At 28.1% G+C, this 14,785-nt stretch overlaps 2 protein-coding genes across 5 annotated transcripts; one reads left to right on the top strand and one right to left on the bottom strand.

Annotated features, from left to right (window-relative positions):
* Nucleotides 1–5,981: 5,981 nt before the first annotated feature.
* LOC106786000 (endoplasmic reticulum resident protein 44) lies at nucleotides 5,982–10,019 on the bottom strand. 2 transcript variants are annotated; one of them, XM_014746937.1, is made up of 7 exons: nucleotides 9,680–10,019; nucleotides 9,096–9,168; nucleotides 8,853–9,008; nucleotides 8,336–8,636; nucleotides 8,103–8,150; nucleotides 7,560–7,855; nucleotides 5,982–7,484 (listed from the first exon to the last, which is right to left on the bottom strand). In XM_014746937.1, exons 1-7 carry the CDS (start codon nucleotides 9,734–9,736, stop codon nucleotides 7,138–7,140), a joined length of 1,278 nt encoding a protein of 425 aa, XP_014602423.1. In that variant the 5' UTR covers nucleotides 9,737–10,019; the 3' UTR covers nucleotides 5,982–7,137. The 2 variants fall into 2 exon arrangements, with proteins under 2 accessions (XP_014602423.1, XP_014602431.1); XM_014746945.1 differs by lacking the exon at nucleotides 8,103–8,150.
* Nucleotides 10,020–12,848: 2,829 nt separating this feature from the next.
* LOC106786056 (defensin-like) lies at nucleotides 12,849–14,327 on the top strand. Of its 3 annotated transcripts, none has more exons than XM_014747071.1 (3): nucleotides 12,849–13,208; nucleotides 13,354–13,510; nucleotides 13,674–14,327. In XM_014747071.1, the coding sequence occupies exons 1-3, from the start codon at nucleotides 13,121–13,123 to the stop codon at nucleotides 13,714–13,716; spliced, it is 288 nt and encodes a 95-aa protein (XP_014602557.1). In that variant the 5' UTR covers nucleotides 12,849–13,120; the 3' UTR covers nucleotides 13,717–14,327. The 3 variants fall into 3 exon arrangements, with proteins under 3 accessions (XP_014602557.1, XP_014602548.1, XP_014602541.1); XM_014747062.1 differs by having other exon boundaries at nucleotides 13,037–13,208; nucleotides 13,309–13,510; nucleotides 13,674–13,969; XM_014747055.1 differs by having other exon boundaries at nucleotides 13,108–13,208; nucleotides 13,291–13,510.
* Nucleotides 14,328–14,785: the final 458 nt, after the last annotated feature.

Here is a 14,785-nt window from a genome sequence, read left to right as displayed (position 1 = left end):
AGAGAGAGAGAGAGAGAGAGAGGGAAGAAAGTAAAGAATTAAAAAAGAGTGTATCTTTCGGATGCGAACTATTTTTCTTCTAGGAAGGAAAAATTGGCTCGTTGCATTTATCGTTCAACGCTTTTAGCGCCATTCTCTTTTTTGGGTTAATAATGAAATCATGTTTCTGCAAAACTGTGCGAAATCTTTGGATAAGATAACAAACGATATGTAAAAAGCATAGAAGAAAGAGAGAGAGAGATAAAGAAATAATAGAGATAGCGAATATACTTAGTTAATAATACAATCGTCGTTTACAAGTAATTCTCGTATCCACAATGCATCTTGATAAATTGCACATCTTTTAATATCCATTAGATTGTTCTTTTTCTTCTTGATCTTTCTAATCGCGATTAGTATCATATGTAGTATAGCTTTAAATTACTAAACAGTTTTTTCACGTACATAATATACGCGAGATTTTAATTACTTTTACGTGATCTCTTTCATTCTTTGGTTTTATTAATTCCTATGATACATTTAAACGTACGTGTATACGATTTTTAATCGATTAAAATTTAATTCACGATTTATTTCATTAAACCGTAAGCGGGGTGAGCTCGTAAACGACGCGAGACTTTATATCTGTCATAAAAAGGTAACGGCTGTGTTGTAATAATAACGAAAGAATCGTAATAATGATGGAAATGATATAAAAAAAAAAAAAAGGAAAACGAATGAAGACGTTTGGTGTTTGAAAGAAAAAATAATTATCAGAAGAAGTAGAAGAAGAAGAAGAAGAGCTTGATAAGCTATCACAAATATAATAGTAATATATAACGTCCCGAAGACAATATAGGTATTTCTCTAACGATTTCTATGTGCGAAACAAAGCTTTACTTGAATCGCGTTGATGGCCTACGTTTTTTGATCACTCGTGTTTTATCGAATAAATTCCGTTTGTCGTGATTAAATCGCGAGAGAATTAGAGAGAGAATGAACAAACAAATCACAAATATATTCAAAACCGTGTGATATTTTCATTTTAAATAATTTTCGTTTTTTTTTTTCCCCCTCAAAGTTAATCGATATCATCATAGGTAATAACAAAATCTCGCGATTTTCATGAAAACGGAACGACAATTACCGTTCGATTATATCGAATCGGAAAATTTGATCCTCGCATTTAAACGCACGATCTCACGTAACGCGCTCGTGTGCTTCTTCTAATCAATCGTTTTATTCTTTTTCTATCTCTTTTTTTCTTTTCTCGTTACGGACGATAAATTTTGATTCTAACAAAGAAATATTATATATTTCCCCGTTATATTTCTATCTATCGAATTTTCTTTTTTTAGATTATAAATATTGAACAAAATAAAAGCATATGTCGCTTCGAATCAAAAGTATCGATACCAAAAATTGATAGAGAAAGTGAGTATGTATGTGTGAGAGATAGAAAGAGAGAGAGAGAGAGAAAGAGAAAAAGAGAAGGAAAAATAAGATTCCGTTATTCAGCTGCATATTAAAAAATATAAAAGAGAATAAAATATTTTTATAAGTCGTTTCTCTGGGCGTTAGGATCCTACGCATACATATATTAATTAAAAATAAACATTAAAGAAAAATTTTTAAAATGCTATACTTGCTAAATTTGTCATTGTTCGTCCATCATTGTATTATATATATATATTATTGCATTGCATAGACGAAACGTGTTACGTATTGTAATATTTTTAATTCTATTTAGCACTATTATATATTTTTACTATTATTATTATTATTATTATTATATTACACAGATATAAAAATATCTATGCTTGCAGAGTGTATGTGTGTTTGTGTGAAAAAGAGGGAGAGAGAGAGAAAAAGAGAGAAGAATGTACAAGTCTTCCTTTCGATGAGCATTTCTCGCGATTTAAAGATCAAAGATCAACATTTTTGTATTTATTTAATATTTCCTTATTTCCATTTTTTGATCATACGAATCTATAATTGTTTCTAATATTTTTCTATTTATTTAGCTTTGAAAACATTTGTAAATTATTTGAAAATAGAATTCTTTTTTTGCTTCCTTTAATTTATTTTGCATCTTTCTTTCTTTATATCTCATTTTCTCTCTCTCTCTCTCTCTCTCTCTTTCTCTCTCAATCTGTCTTTCTCATTTTTTTTGAGGGGAAGATACAAATTGACGCAAAGAGTCTCATTCATCGAGTTTACTTATGCGAAAAAAACAAAAATTCTAAAGATTAATTCGACGAACGAATAATTATACGATCTTTGTTTAACCCGTGTTTAGTTAATTGTATCGATCGTATGCAACTTTTGTCAAACCGTCCTTAATTGTATTTTCATCTCCGTCCTGAAACCTTTTGGCTTCCTCCATTTTCCTCTCTAGCATTGTTCTTGATTAAAATCGGTGTCTCGTTAATGAAATAAATGAAAAAGCAAAATGAGCGAATGGCAAAAATGGGAAAAGAAATCTAATCGATATCAAAAAACAACAACAACAACAAAACGCAAGAGTAATCAAATAATAAACGTATATACACGTAAAATCGATAGATCTTATATTTGCGTAAGAACCTGATATAGCATTATATATATATAGACGTTTAATATTTATAATTAAATAAAAGAATAAGTGTAACCAAAAAAAAAAAATGACTAGGTTTTGAAAGATCTTTTTCCGAAAGATTATTTATGAAAGAGAATAAGAGAGATATAAATCACGAAAATGATCTTGTCGATCAAATTTCTTCTTTAGATAAAACGTAATTTATATGCTTGTTAAGTTTTACGCGAGTTTTGGCAATGTATAAAAACCTCTCGCGTTGATTATATATCATCGAATCGTGAACTTGCAATTGCGTAGGCTATCGAACGAGTTATAAAAAACAGATAGAAAGAATATAAAAATTCATTCGTATCTATATTTTGCGATTGAAAGAAATCGCGCTGGACGCAAATGCGCGGGAAATTTAAAAATCAACATTCGCGTGTAATAGAAGAAGAAAAGGAAGGAAAAATAAAAAAAAATATCAAGAATATTACTGTCTTCATAGTCAGAGAATTGAACAGTTTCGAGTGTTTTTTTAGTATGATCGATAAGTTATATCGATAAATATAAGTGAGCTCGAATCTTGGGTTTGATTTTGCGTTGTTCTAAATCATTTCATTTTTTGGATTAATAGCTCTTTTACGATTATTCAAGGGTTACCCAATGACCTCTTAAAATAATTATATAAATACTTCCTACGTGATTTATTTGCCTACGCGTAAACGAACGATTCGATTTTAATACGATAATAAAAAACAGCAGCTGTGGTGAAAAAGCGAGATGATGATCGTAGCAACTGCCGTATGAATGAGAGAGAACAAAGGGGAGATGATAAAGATATCAAAGAGATAGGAAACAAAGACGTCTTTCATTATTGTATTAGATATTATGATAATGAGCGTATTACACGATCGTGCGTATATTATATTCGTCAGGTAAAAGAGGATACTCGTAAACGATTGATAATCGTTCTGCGATGATGAACCTTAAACTTTAAGGATCTACAGTTTTATATTTTTTGTTTTTTTTTGAGGGGAAGGACCGGGTTTTCTTTGGTAAATCTAAACCTTTTTTTGACGTTCTGAAAGAAAGCGTTACGGTACTATTATTATTATCAATAATATTATTATTTACTCTTATTTATTATTATAACTATATTGTTATTATTCGTCGTCGGATCTTTAAGGTTTAAGAAAACTGCGATAATGTAAGACAGGATATAAGTATTAAATGTTAATAGAAGAAAAGTATTATAATCGGAATGTATTAGGTATATATAGGATATCATTTCTAAGTACACGAGCACGAGCTTGTTTTACGATGACGACATGACAATTACAATTGACGTGACAATGGACAATGACAAATACGACAACGATGGTGATAATGATGATATCGCACTGTGAATGAAATATTTATATTTTTACTTAAGAAATGGCTCTAATAACGTTTTTAACGATTCATCCCCGCCAGACGGGAGAATTTTCATAACGTTATTTTTCTAGAATAAAAATATTGAAATAATTCTTATTATTATGTGTTATGACGAAACGTGCTAATAAGATGCGCTTAAAAAAAAAAAGCAGGTGTAAGGAGAATACACGAATAAGGAAAACAAAAAAAATGTTTTGTTTGTGTGTGCATGTGTATGTTAAAAGAAAGAGAAAGAAACAAAATTGATTATACTGTTTGGTACGACGCAGCTACGCGTTAAATTTTCTTCGTAAAAAAAAAATTTCAAGTTGTGTGGCTCGAGATGTGTATACCGTACATATAATATATATATATACATATACGTTTTTACACTAGTCTTATGTTGTTTATTTGACGTAAGAAACACGCTTTAACGCGCTGTATACGTTTCGCGAGGCGTTTGCAATCAATCCACGAACGGGACGTTTAAATGCCATCTCCTCGTTGATCGTATGACGTGACGTTTAACTTAACTAATTTTAAATTTATCACGCTTACACGTTTCTTTTCTATCTTGTTTTTTCCACGGACAAAGGATATCGATTTTAATTTTTTTGATCATTTCACGTTAAATACAAGATATATGTTACGGTAATTATGACACTGTACTAATAAGTCAAAAACTTGACAAAATTAATTCTATGTGATTTAATTTATATTAAAATTATTTGCACCATAAAATAAATATAAAATTCATCTAATTGAATGTGTGTATGTGTGACTTATACCATTGTCATAATTACTGGCACGTAAATACTTATCATCTGCACGTTCATTTCAAAAAATGCTACTCTGCTGTTTTTTTGCAATCTTGTTTTATTGATTTAAAAAAGAAAAAAGAAGAAACGGGTATAAGTGTACAAAAAAAATAATAAAGAAAAGAAATATTTGAACATGTAAACGCGTAATTCAAATAATCATGTAAAACTTATTAGCCAGATGCGTGAAAATAAAAAGCGATACGATAAGGCTATTGTTGGGATAAAAAATAATATACATATATACGTGTACATATGTACACATATAAGAATATCATTACATATATACGTGTGACAAGTTGCGTGCATTTACGTGTATAAGATGGTTCAAATAAAAGCTATGCTGGTTACATAAATACATAATGCCGTCGCGTCAGTACATATATGCATACATACATAACCGAAGAAGTATACAGCGCGTGTTCCTACGTTAATTAATTAAATGGCTTGGTAGAAATGCAAAGATAAGGGAGTGGTAGCATTGGTTATTGAACTACGATACGTAGAATTGTTGTTTCCGAAAATTCGTCATTTCAATGAAAAGAGTTAGTTTTCGATAGTCAGAAGTGTACTTTCGAACGTTTCAATTTATTTATCGTTCGTGAACGAAATCAAAGAAGAATACGAGACTTTTAAAATAATCTATTATCCTAATCGACCATCGAACGTTTCCGAGTATATTTTATTGATCATTCGTTTTCGTGATCCGCCAACGTACAGAAATAATATAGGAATTTCCTAATAACGAATTGTTCATTTTCGTTTAAAACAATGCCCTCCTCAATTTCTCCGAACTACGTTACCTGCGAATGAATGTTTCTATTCGAATCTGCTCCACTCACGTTTCGTCGTAAGGTGGAAAATAAAAAAAGTAAAAAAAAAGTTACAAATGACATAATAAAAATATATACATAACAAAAATAACATGAGAAAAAGAAAGAGAAGAAAAAATAAATAAATAAAACGAAGAAATGAAGAAGTATGTGTGATGTTAGAAACGTATACAATCATGTTACGTGTAATGTGTGTTGTGTACTATAAGATTAGTCGATATAAAAGGTGGTGACGTATACTGATGGAATGTAAAACATGTAATCGAGTTATCCCTAAATACAGCCATTTTATAATGGATGCTGATATTCCAATCAATGCATTCCAATCCCCCTATATACAATTTATTTATGTAAAGAAATGTTTAACCGGCAGAACGGTTGACTTAGAATCTCTTTATTAACAGTAAATTAATAATACCATTATCCGTACAACACTTTGAAGAAGTATCTTAACATTTTCATACCATTTTCCTTCGTCATTTTTTTCGAATATACAAAACTTTCGATCCAATTATCTTTTGCAATACGCTTCTCATAGAGAGCGTAATCTCAAACGAATTAATGAACTAAAAACTATTACTATGCAGGCACGCAACACGCACGCAATTGAGAATTAACTTTGCGTTCATCCAATTAACACGTAACTTGTTAATCGTATTTATTGACTTCCTGCTTGTTTGTTTTTTGACCATTTTATTCTATGTAATTTCTAATTTTCATGAAGTATTTTCTGAGTTTCAATACCTCTAATTGTTATTATTTGCAATAAATATCAGACGCAAATTAGGTAAAGGATATTTTCGTCGAGCTATAAGTATAGAGGCTTATCTACTGTTTTACTCAAATGTTAAATCATGATAAATGAAAAGTGAGAATACGATATTTTGATTAAATGATATCTCTAAGAAATTGCATTTCACATAATCTCTCATTTATCTATTTTCTTCATTCTAAATAGTAGTATAAAATCTAATATGTAAATATTGACAGTGGGAGATGTACAATATTTGAGTTTTCTTTCCATAAATTGTAGTCAAGATATTTTCATTAGCTTTAGTAAGAAAGTAATAAAAATTTATGTAAAAATATAGAATGAAAGCGACTATTTTCTTATATTTAAATTTTTATAGTTTTTTCCATTACTAATAATTAATAAAATTGATTATAATATTCCTGAAATGAGGCTTTATACATCTACAATTTTAATTCTTTTTTTAATTGTATATTAAATATATATATATAAATATATATTTTATATATATATATATTTTCAATGAAATTTGTTAATACGAAAAATTAAAATGCTATTAGACATAATAAAAAAATTTTTCTAACACATTTTTATAACTGAGGCTTATCAACGCGATATAGACCAAGAATATAAATAGAATACAGATGATCACTACCCGCTTGTATGTATTATTACAAAGCCTTTCTGTTTAATAATTTGAATTAATTTGCTGTTGATGGCTAAACTTTATAATTTCATTGTGTAAGTTTCACTTCATTTTGTTGTATCACCATAATAACACTATTATAATTCATCCCTAAGCAAAGTGTATCTATTTTTACTTGGCGCGAGATTTTTAAACGTGGATTCTGGTGGAGTTGTAGGCACTTTAACGTGTCCTGTAATTTGTGGTAATTCAAAACTAGGCGGATCAGGTCCACGATGAAATTCTCGATGAAGTTTTCCAGAATATAAGTCATGAATGAAAGCTTTCAGTTTTCCCTCTATATTGATATCTTGGAAGCTAGGAAACAGGTACATGTGACGAAAACTATCGATCGCGATTAATGGTAAATCGGAAGCACTTTTTCCCAAATGATGAAGAGGATGTGCAAACTTCAAACCGTCAGCAGTGAGGAAATTAATGTTTTCTAAAAGTATAACAAAATAATTTATATACAATATATACAGTAATACAGTAATGTAATAAACATGATTAAACTTACGTTTCTCATCTATCAAAGTTTTAGTTACAACATCTTTGTATTTTTTGACGCTCTCAGTATCATCAGGAGCATGAAATAATATAAGGAAAGGTAAACCTTCTTCGGTTAATTCTTCTGCATTTTCGAATGTAATTTCCCTCACAAGTGGGACACATTTTTCTTGAGCCCAAATATTTAATTCGTCAAAGTATTTCAAACTGCCGGTATAAGTTTCATCTTCATCATTGGATAATGCTTTATCCGATCGGAAGACAACAATTGGTTGACCAGGTGGATGCATGGCCTTACTCACATCTCTATTAATCCATTAATTATAACTTCAGTAACAGGACTATGATGGAATTTAAATAATTAAAATATAATACAAATTATGTTTGGACAAAAAAATTATTATGATAATATTTATATTTAAACACTGGCTGTAATAAATTTAGTTTCATAAATAAAATAATACAAGTCCATATCAGATATAGCAAGCATATTAAAGATACCATTATACAATTCCAATATTGAGATATAACTACTTATTACATCTTTACTTACAACAAGTGAAAATGCTGTCCTATTTCACAGTTTTCATTGGAGCAAGTGCTTGTTAAATAAAATTAATATTGTTACGGCGTCAATCAGAAAGTAGCATATACTTATAATATTATTGTAATCTACGACTAATTTACTTTTTTCTTTTTAAATATATCTAATTTGTCAGATATTATAAGTCGTAACTACATTTTATATATCTTATATAAACTATTTAATTGATATTAATGTCTTACCCGAATCCGACATGAAACTGACAATCATCCTTCAAATTTGTTGCTACCCTTCTGAACATTTGATATTCCGGAATATCTTTCCTATCAAAATATCCAATAATCATTCTCTTCTTATCATCAAGATTATTTAATTCTTTCAAGTCATAGAATTCTTTAATAGGATCTTGTAATTGTTTTTTAATGAACTGTTCAAAAGCTTCAACAGAGCGTTGTCCTCTATACTCTCTTTTAGTTGGCTGTCCGTTTCTAATAACCTTTAATGTTGGATATTTAGAAATGTGAAACCTTGAAGCTACAGATCCTAAAATTCATAATAATTAAAAATAGTTACTGTGTGAAATTTTGCAGCTGCCAACAAAATGGCAAAACATAATTTAACAGAATGATCGACATATATCGAAATAAACTTTATTTTAAATACGAAAAAATCGTCTTTTATTTTTCGTCGAAAACAACGAAATTACTTTCTGAATAATCCAATGTATACATCTCTTAATTTTTATTTTAGAAAACTAACCTTCTTTGTCGCAGTCTACTTTACCCATTACTACAGTTCCAGGATTTGGAAAAGCAGCGTGTACTTTATGAGATGCTTCTTCAAATATTGGTGCCAATAAATTACTAAAGCGACACCATTCTGCATAAAAGTTTATAAATACGAGTTCATTGGATGCTAAAAAAAGTAAAAGAAATACATTTATTTTTGATATAGTAATAAAATGATAACTCATACATTTTTAATATTTTTATTGTAACTTACCTAATGTATGATCAATATTTTTTTGAGTAAGTGAAACAGCACCCTCGCTTCCTAAACTTTTAGGTAAGAATATCTGAAAAGTTAATTGATTTACATTAATTGACAAAATTTGTTCAAACATAATCAATGGACAACAAATAATTTGATTATCAATGATGGGACTTTAGATCTTTTCTACCACATTTGAAATAAAATAAAATTCTGACAATATTCACATAAATAAATTGTATGAAAATATATTATGAAATAAGTATATCGTACTGTACAGTAATATATATATATAAGTATATATACAGTGGGTAAAAACCTATTTGAACATCAGCTTGTCACATATTTTGAGGTTATTTTTTTAAAACACATTTATAGATTAAAGTAATTAAAGAAAATTCTATATGGAAATTGAAATAACAAATATATTGCTGTTTATAATAAGACGTTTAGAAATTTATCAGTTTCTAAATTATTTCAAAATTACCATGGAACTTAAGTACGTGTCAAGTACCGCTTAGAAGTTGAAAAAGACGAAATAAAAGAATTTTGAAAAAAGAAAATATAATGTGAGATTTTGTTGTATAGAAACTTACCAATAGATAAGCAAATATAAGCACTTTAAAATAAAAAATATCACAGAAGACCAGCATTTTGTGATCTTTCAGAAAAATAATTAATCAAACAACAACTTTTGAACCACCATCAGTGATCTGCTGTGCGTCAACTATCACGAACTTGCAGTGTATCAAACTCGAATAATGTATATTTCGAGTAATCGATATTCAATTTTTAGTGGGAATTAATGAGCATAAATTTCCATAGAACATGAAATATCTTTCGTTGTCTTATTAATGTGTATTTTAACTTTGTTTATCCTTAATTGTCACAACACTTTCATTTGACAGAAAAGATTCGTACACCCATCTGTTAGAAAATACATTCGTAGACGGGCACGTTGCTTAATATAATTGGCTACTTATTAACCAATGAACGAACAGCTTTATTAGATACGTATCAGAAATAGTTTATAATCACATGATGGCGTAGGTGTTAAAAAACGATAATATTATTATCAATTGAGAAAATAAGAGCGATGTATGCAAAGTTTTTTCATAACCTATATATCAATCTGTACGCGACTGATATTATAATAAAAATGTTATTATCGTCAGAATAGTCGGTCAGTCAGCGCTCTACTTTTATTTTTCTTAACAGATAATGCAGTTTTCTACAAAGCCGGTAAAGGCTTATACAATAATGCAAACTATTTCAAGCATTATCTTAAGTCACGATTATGAATCTAGAGTGCGTTTTCAGATTATACTTATTGTTAATCATTTGCGCTGCAAATTGATCAATGAGAGATTGTAATCAATTTGTAAAATGAATTATAGTAATTGAAAAACGAGTAGGAGACACTGCTTGTTTCATTCATTGTAAAATGATAGGATATAGATACAGTAATAAGATAAAAATACGATAATTACAGTTCTGATGTTATTTGTCATTTGTAAAATGTAAATTATATTTTTCAGTTTTATATCGATCAAAGTTTAAACATTATAAATGATATTTGTGGATAATATTTTGCCTTAATTCATATTTTTGTTTGTTTTACAATCAGTAAAATTAGATAGTTTAGTTGACTTGAAAAGATCTGCTAAACTTTCCATATTATAAATATAAAATGTATAATTTTGTTGTTAATTAATATTTTTCTGTGAATTTACACTCTCATTAAAAATATTTTATCGTTCTTTCTTATCTTACTTCCGATCGACATATTTATAAAGTTTCGCTTTTCGTATTCAACGCATGATAAAAATTATCAAATTTAGCTCATTCAAGCTGATTTATTAAATTAATCTGTTCATTTAATCGTTATCCAATCTTGTTTATCGATTAGTTGTTGCCTCGTTAATAATATAATATACGTGATATAATCAGCATCTTTCAACTCTAATATCCGTTTTATATAATAGGTTTGAAAGATTCAAATTCCTAATTATGTTATAAAACAATTAAAATTTACAAAAATTTTAATTTGGATGATTTATAAGGAAATAAATACATACCTTATAATAAAGACAGTGCAATATTAAAAATTAGATGTTACGTAAGTTGTCAGCTTTTTTTTATATAATATTTTTTAAACAGATATTTTCATATATTCTTAATATATATAATATAATAACTTCTTATATTGTAGTAAAATAAAAATAAGATCAATTCTCGCTATATTAAGACTCATCGTTATCGAAGAAATTACACATACTTTTTTAACAAATAAAACTTATTTACTGTTTATCGATTTTTATTGAAGCGTAATAACTTGAAATTTTACGAGATATATACCGATGATTTTAAATTATTAATAATACGTGTAAATTATGTAATATATCTAATCAATAATCAATCGATAATCGCTTCAAAATCATTTATAATACCTACATCGATTTCACGAATGTGCTAATTTCATAATATCGAGATCTTGTTATCATCTATTCATTTATTGAGCGCACTTATATCATTTATTCTCAAAGTGATAGATAAAATTTTTAAAAAAAATTCATAAAGGGTTAAAAAACCGAATAATTTATCGATTAATAGAAAAAGTCTTATTAATTGAATAATTTATAATTAATTACTTAATGTGTGTTTTTCCTTGTTTTATCGAATGAAATAAATTATTATAATAAAACTATTATATTGAATATATGAAATGATTTGATTAATCGGTCACATTTATCTTACTTTTCTATCGTATGATTTTGATATGCTGTCTATACAATTTGAACATATCAAGAATGAAAAGTAACTGACATGAAAGGGCATACTTATAAACTTTGGAGATCTTGAACTTACGTGATAACAGCTATCAATGAATCTGTCGGAAATAGTGCTTACGTTATCTATTAAAGAGGAAGAATATTATAATAGGGATAATGAACGCATTTATATAATCTATGAACATCTATTTTAGCATATTCAATAAATAATTTATCGCGTACAAATAATTATCTTAATATTTATTAATGTCGGAAAAGGGCAACATGATATATTTCGAGAATATTCGAATTTGCTCGAATTTATTTAACTACAACAGTACTATCGTCGTCGATTTTAGTCAATAGCTATCAGACGAATACATATGAAAATTAATAATGTATATATTTGATAATTTATGTAGACAAAACAATTATATTTATAGATACATATGTGTATTGTATGTATACACACTTGCGAGATTAAAAGATGCGTATTGTTTTTTTATTCATTTTGATCCGTATACTGTAATGCAATGCGCTATAAACAATTAATCGATTATAGAGTTATTATAACGAATTAAACCGTTCATTTGTCCCAGTCACTTTATACACACGGTCAGAATAATTCCACTACATTTGTTCTATTGATTGAGTTGAATTATTTGACTTTCTCTATATAACTGAAACACTATGGTAAATAATAAATAAAAAAAATTAAGAAGTTTTTAATATAAAATGTATATTATCATAGAACAAAATTTTACGTACTTTTCGAAAGATTAAATATTTGAAAATAAATAATTAGAAATATTTATATATATTGTATATATATTGTGTATAAAGTTCACTACCTAACAGAAACGATTACGTTCATGAGATTTCAATCTCAAAATTCTACGTTATTTCCCAAGATTTCCCCGACTCTCGATCTAACGTATTTTCCTTTAAACAAGGAAAACAAAATAAAAGAGAAAGAGAGAGAGAGAGAGAGGGAAAACAGGAGAAAGAAAGATACAAGTAAGAAATAAAAAAGATATGGTTATTCCCTGAGATATTTTAGTTAAATCAATATTTGTTCTTATTGTTCGTATTAGCTTTTCAATGAAATCATACGAATTATGTTATAGTGTTTTCTCTCCAGAGACACATGCAATGTTTTTTAATTGTGTTTGTAGGATATATAACGCAGCAGTTCGCGGCGTTAAAAACAGTTCTTCTTCGTATGCTTAACTGTAAAATTGCTTTGTTAAAGTACCCTGAATTGAGATGATCAAGATGATCCAGATCAACACGTTGCTCTTTGCTATACTGGTCGTACTGTTTGGTAGTTCAATAATGGCAGCACCGTTCGAAGGTTTATTTCTGAAAAATTTATTTTGATCACTTTTAATATCATTCATACACGTTAATAATTCGTATTTATTTATAAATAAAACAAAAAAAAATCATAACAGAAGAAAAAAGTTCGGGATATAATTTTATGAATGAAAAATTACCAGAAGAATTAGAGACGACTAATCCCACGAGATACAGAAGAGCCACTTGCCGAATTCCCATTATTGGTGAATGGGTTAGCGACAGTGCTTGTGCTGCTGGCTGTATCGCAAGAGGAAGAGCCGGTGGCCATTGCAGAAATGAGATCTGTCATTGTCGAGAGTGAGTAATCGTTTGTACAATGTTATCCTCTGTCAAAGATAGATATATGTTTGGATACAATCAATTGTTGTTGACATTAACAGAAGATACCGTCAAGTATATATATAAACAAATTATAAAAATTCTTTCGTCTCTTTTTTAATCCGTTGTTTTTAATTTTTAGAGAGCTAATGTTGGATCTTTTAAGAAAACGATTCAATTTCTAGACAATTAGTGATAAACAAAAAAAGTTGAATAATTGATATTACAAATATCATTTCATATTTAACATATCGAAAGATAGTTAAGATAATATTGTGTATCATATTTACTTAAAATAAAAACAAAATGTTGAGATTATTTATCATTACTATTATTTTTTCTCCACATACATTATCTTTTCTTATCTTCACTTTGAGCTGTAAAATTCGAATACGTTTTATGAAAAATAAATATATGTGAAAAAAACACTTGAGAAATGAACCAATGAGGTATTGTTTTTTCACTACTCGTAAGAATTTCTCTTTGTAAACAATTTATATTTAAATTATATATTGGTATTAGAAAAACAATAATATACTTTTGTACATTTGAATGAAAGCATAATTTCGTTATCGCTAACGTACATGCCGATTATCTCTAGATATTAGATAAGTATGCCATCAAAAATTTCGATGCGGTTCCGTGGGAGGTGGAAATTGGTTATGTTCCATAGTCTGTAGGAATAAAGGACATCCTAGTGGATATTGCAAAAAAGACGTATGCTACTGTAGACGTTAGGCTATTGCAGCGAAAGAGGTTTAACATGTAAATAATATAATAAACTATATAAAATAAAAGAAATAAAACAATTAATGTAATTATTTTTCTTTTCCTTATTGAAGGAATTACAATTTTTTGTATCTATTGTTTGAACGAATATACAACAGGTTTGCTGCACATGACAATTATCAAACAAAATATACAATAGATTAGAAATAAGTAATCTTATATATTTAATTTTGTGTGTGTTAACAAATAAAAATATATTTTTCTTAAATAAAAAGTGTTTATATACATTTTCTTTTAAATTTTATCTAATTCAATTTAATCTTCAATTAAACTTAAGCCGCAAAATCGTTTCGAGTGGTTAATTTATCCAAGTGAAAAAGTCGGCGGGTGTATATCATTGAAATTATAATGTAAAAATAATTTCGTTATGGCGTACTTTCTTTTAGATTATCTTCAGATATTAGATAAGTATACTATCAAAATTTTGATAATACACATCGTATGACTATATAAACATTCATTGCG

Source organism: Polistes canadensis, unplaced genomic scaffold (genome assembly GCF_001313835.1).
Source record: "Polistes canadensis isolate GaletaPanama2010 unplaced genomic scaffold, ASM131383v1 scaffold_3, whole genome shotgun sequence".
Taxonomy (NCBI): domain Eukaryota; kingdom Metazoa; phylum Arthropoda; class Insecta; order Hymenoptera; family Vespidae; genus Polistes; species Polistes canadensis.
Note: the sequence above shows the minus strand (reverse complement) of the source record. Positions and strands in the feature narration are given on the sequence as shown.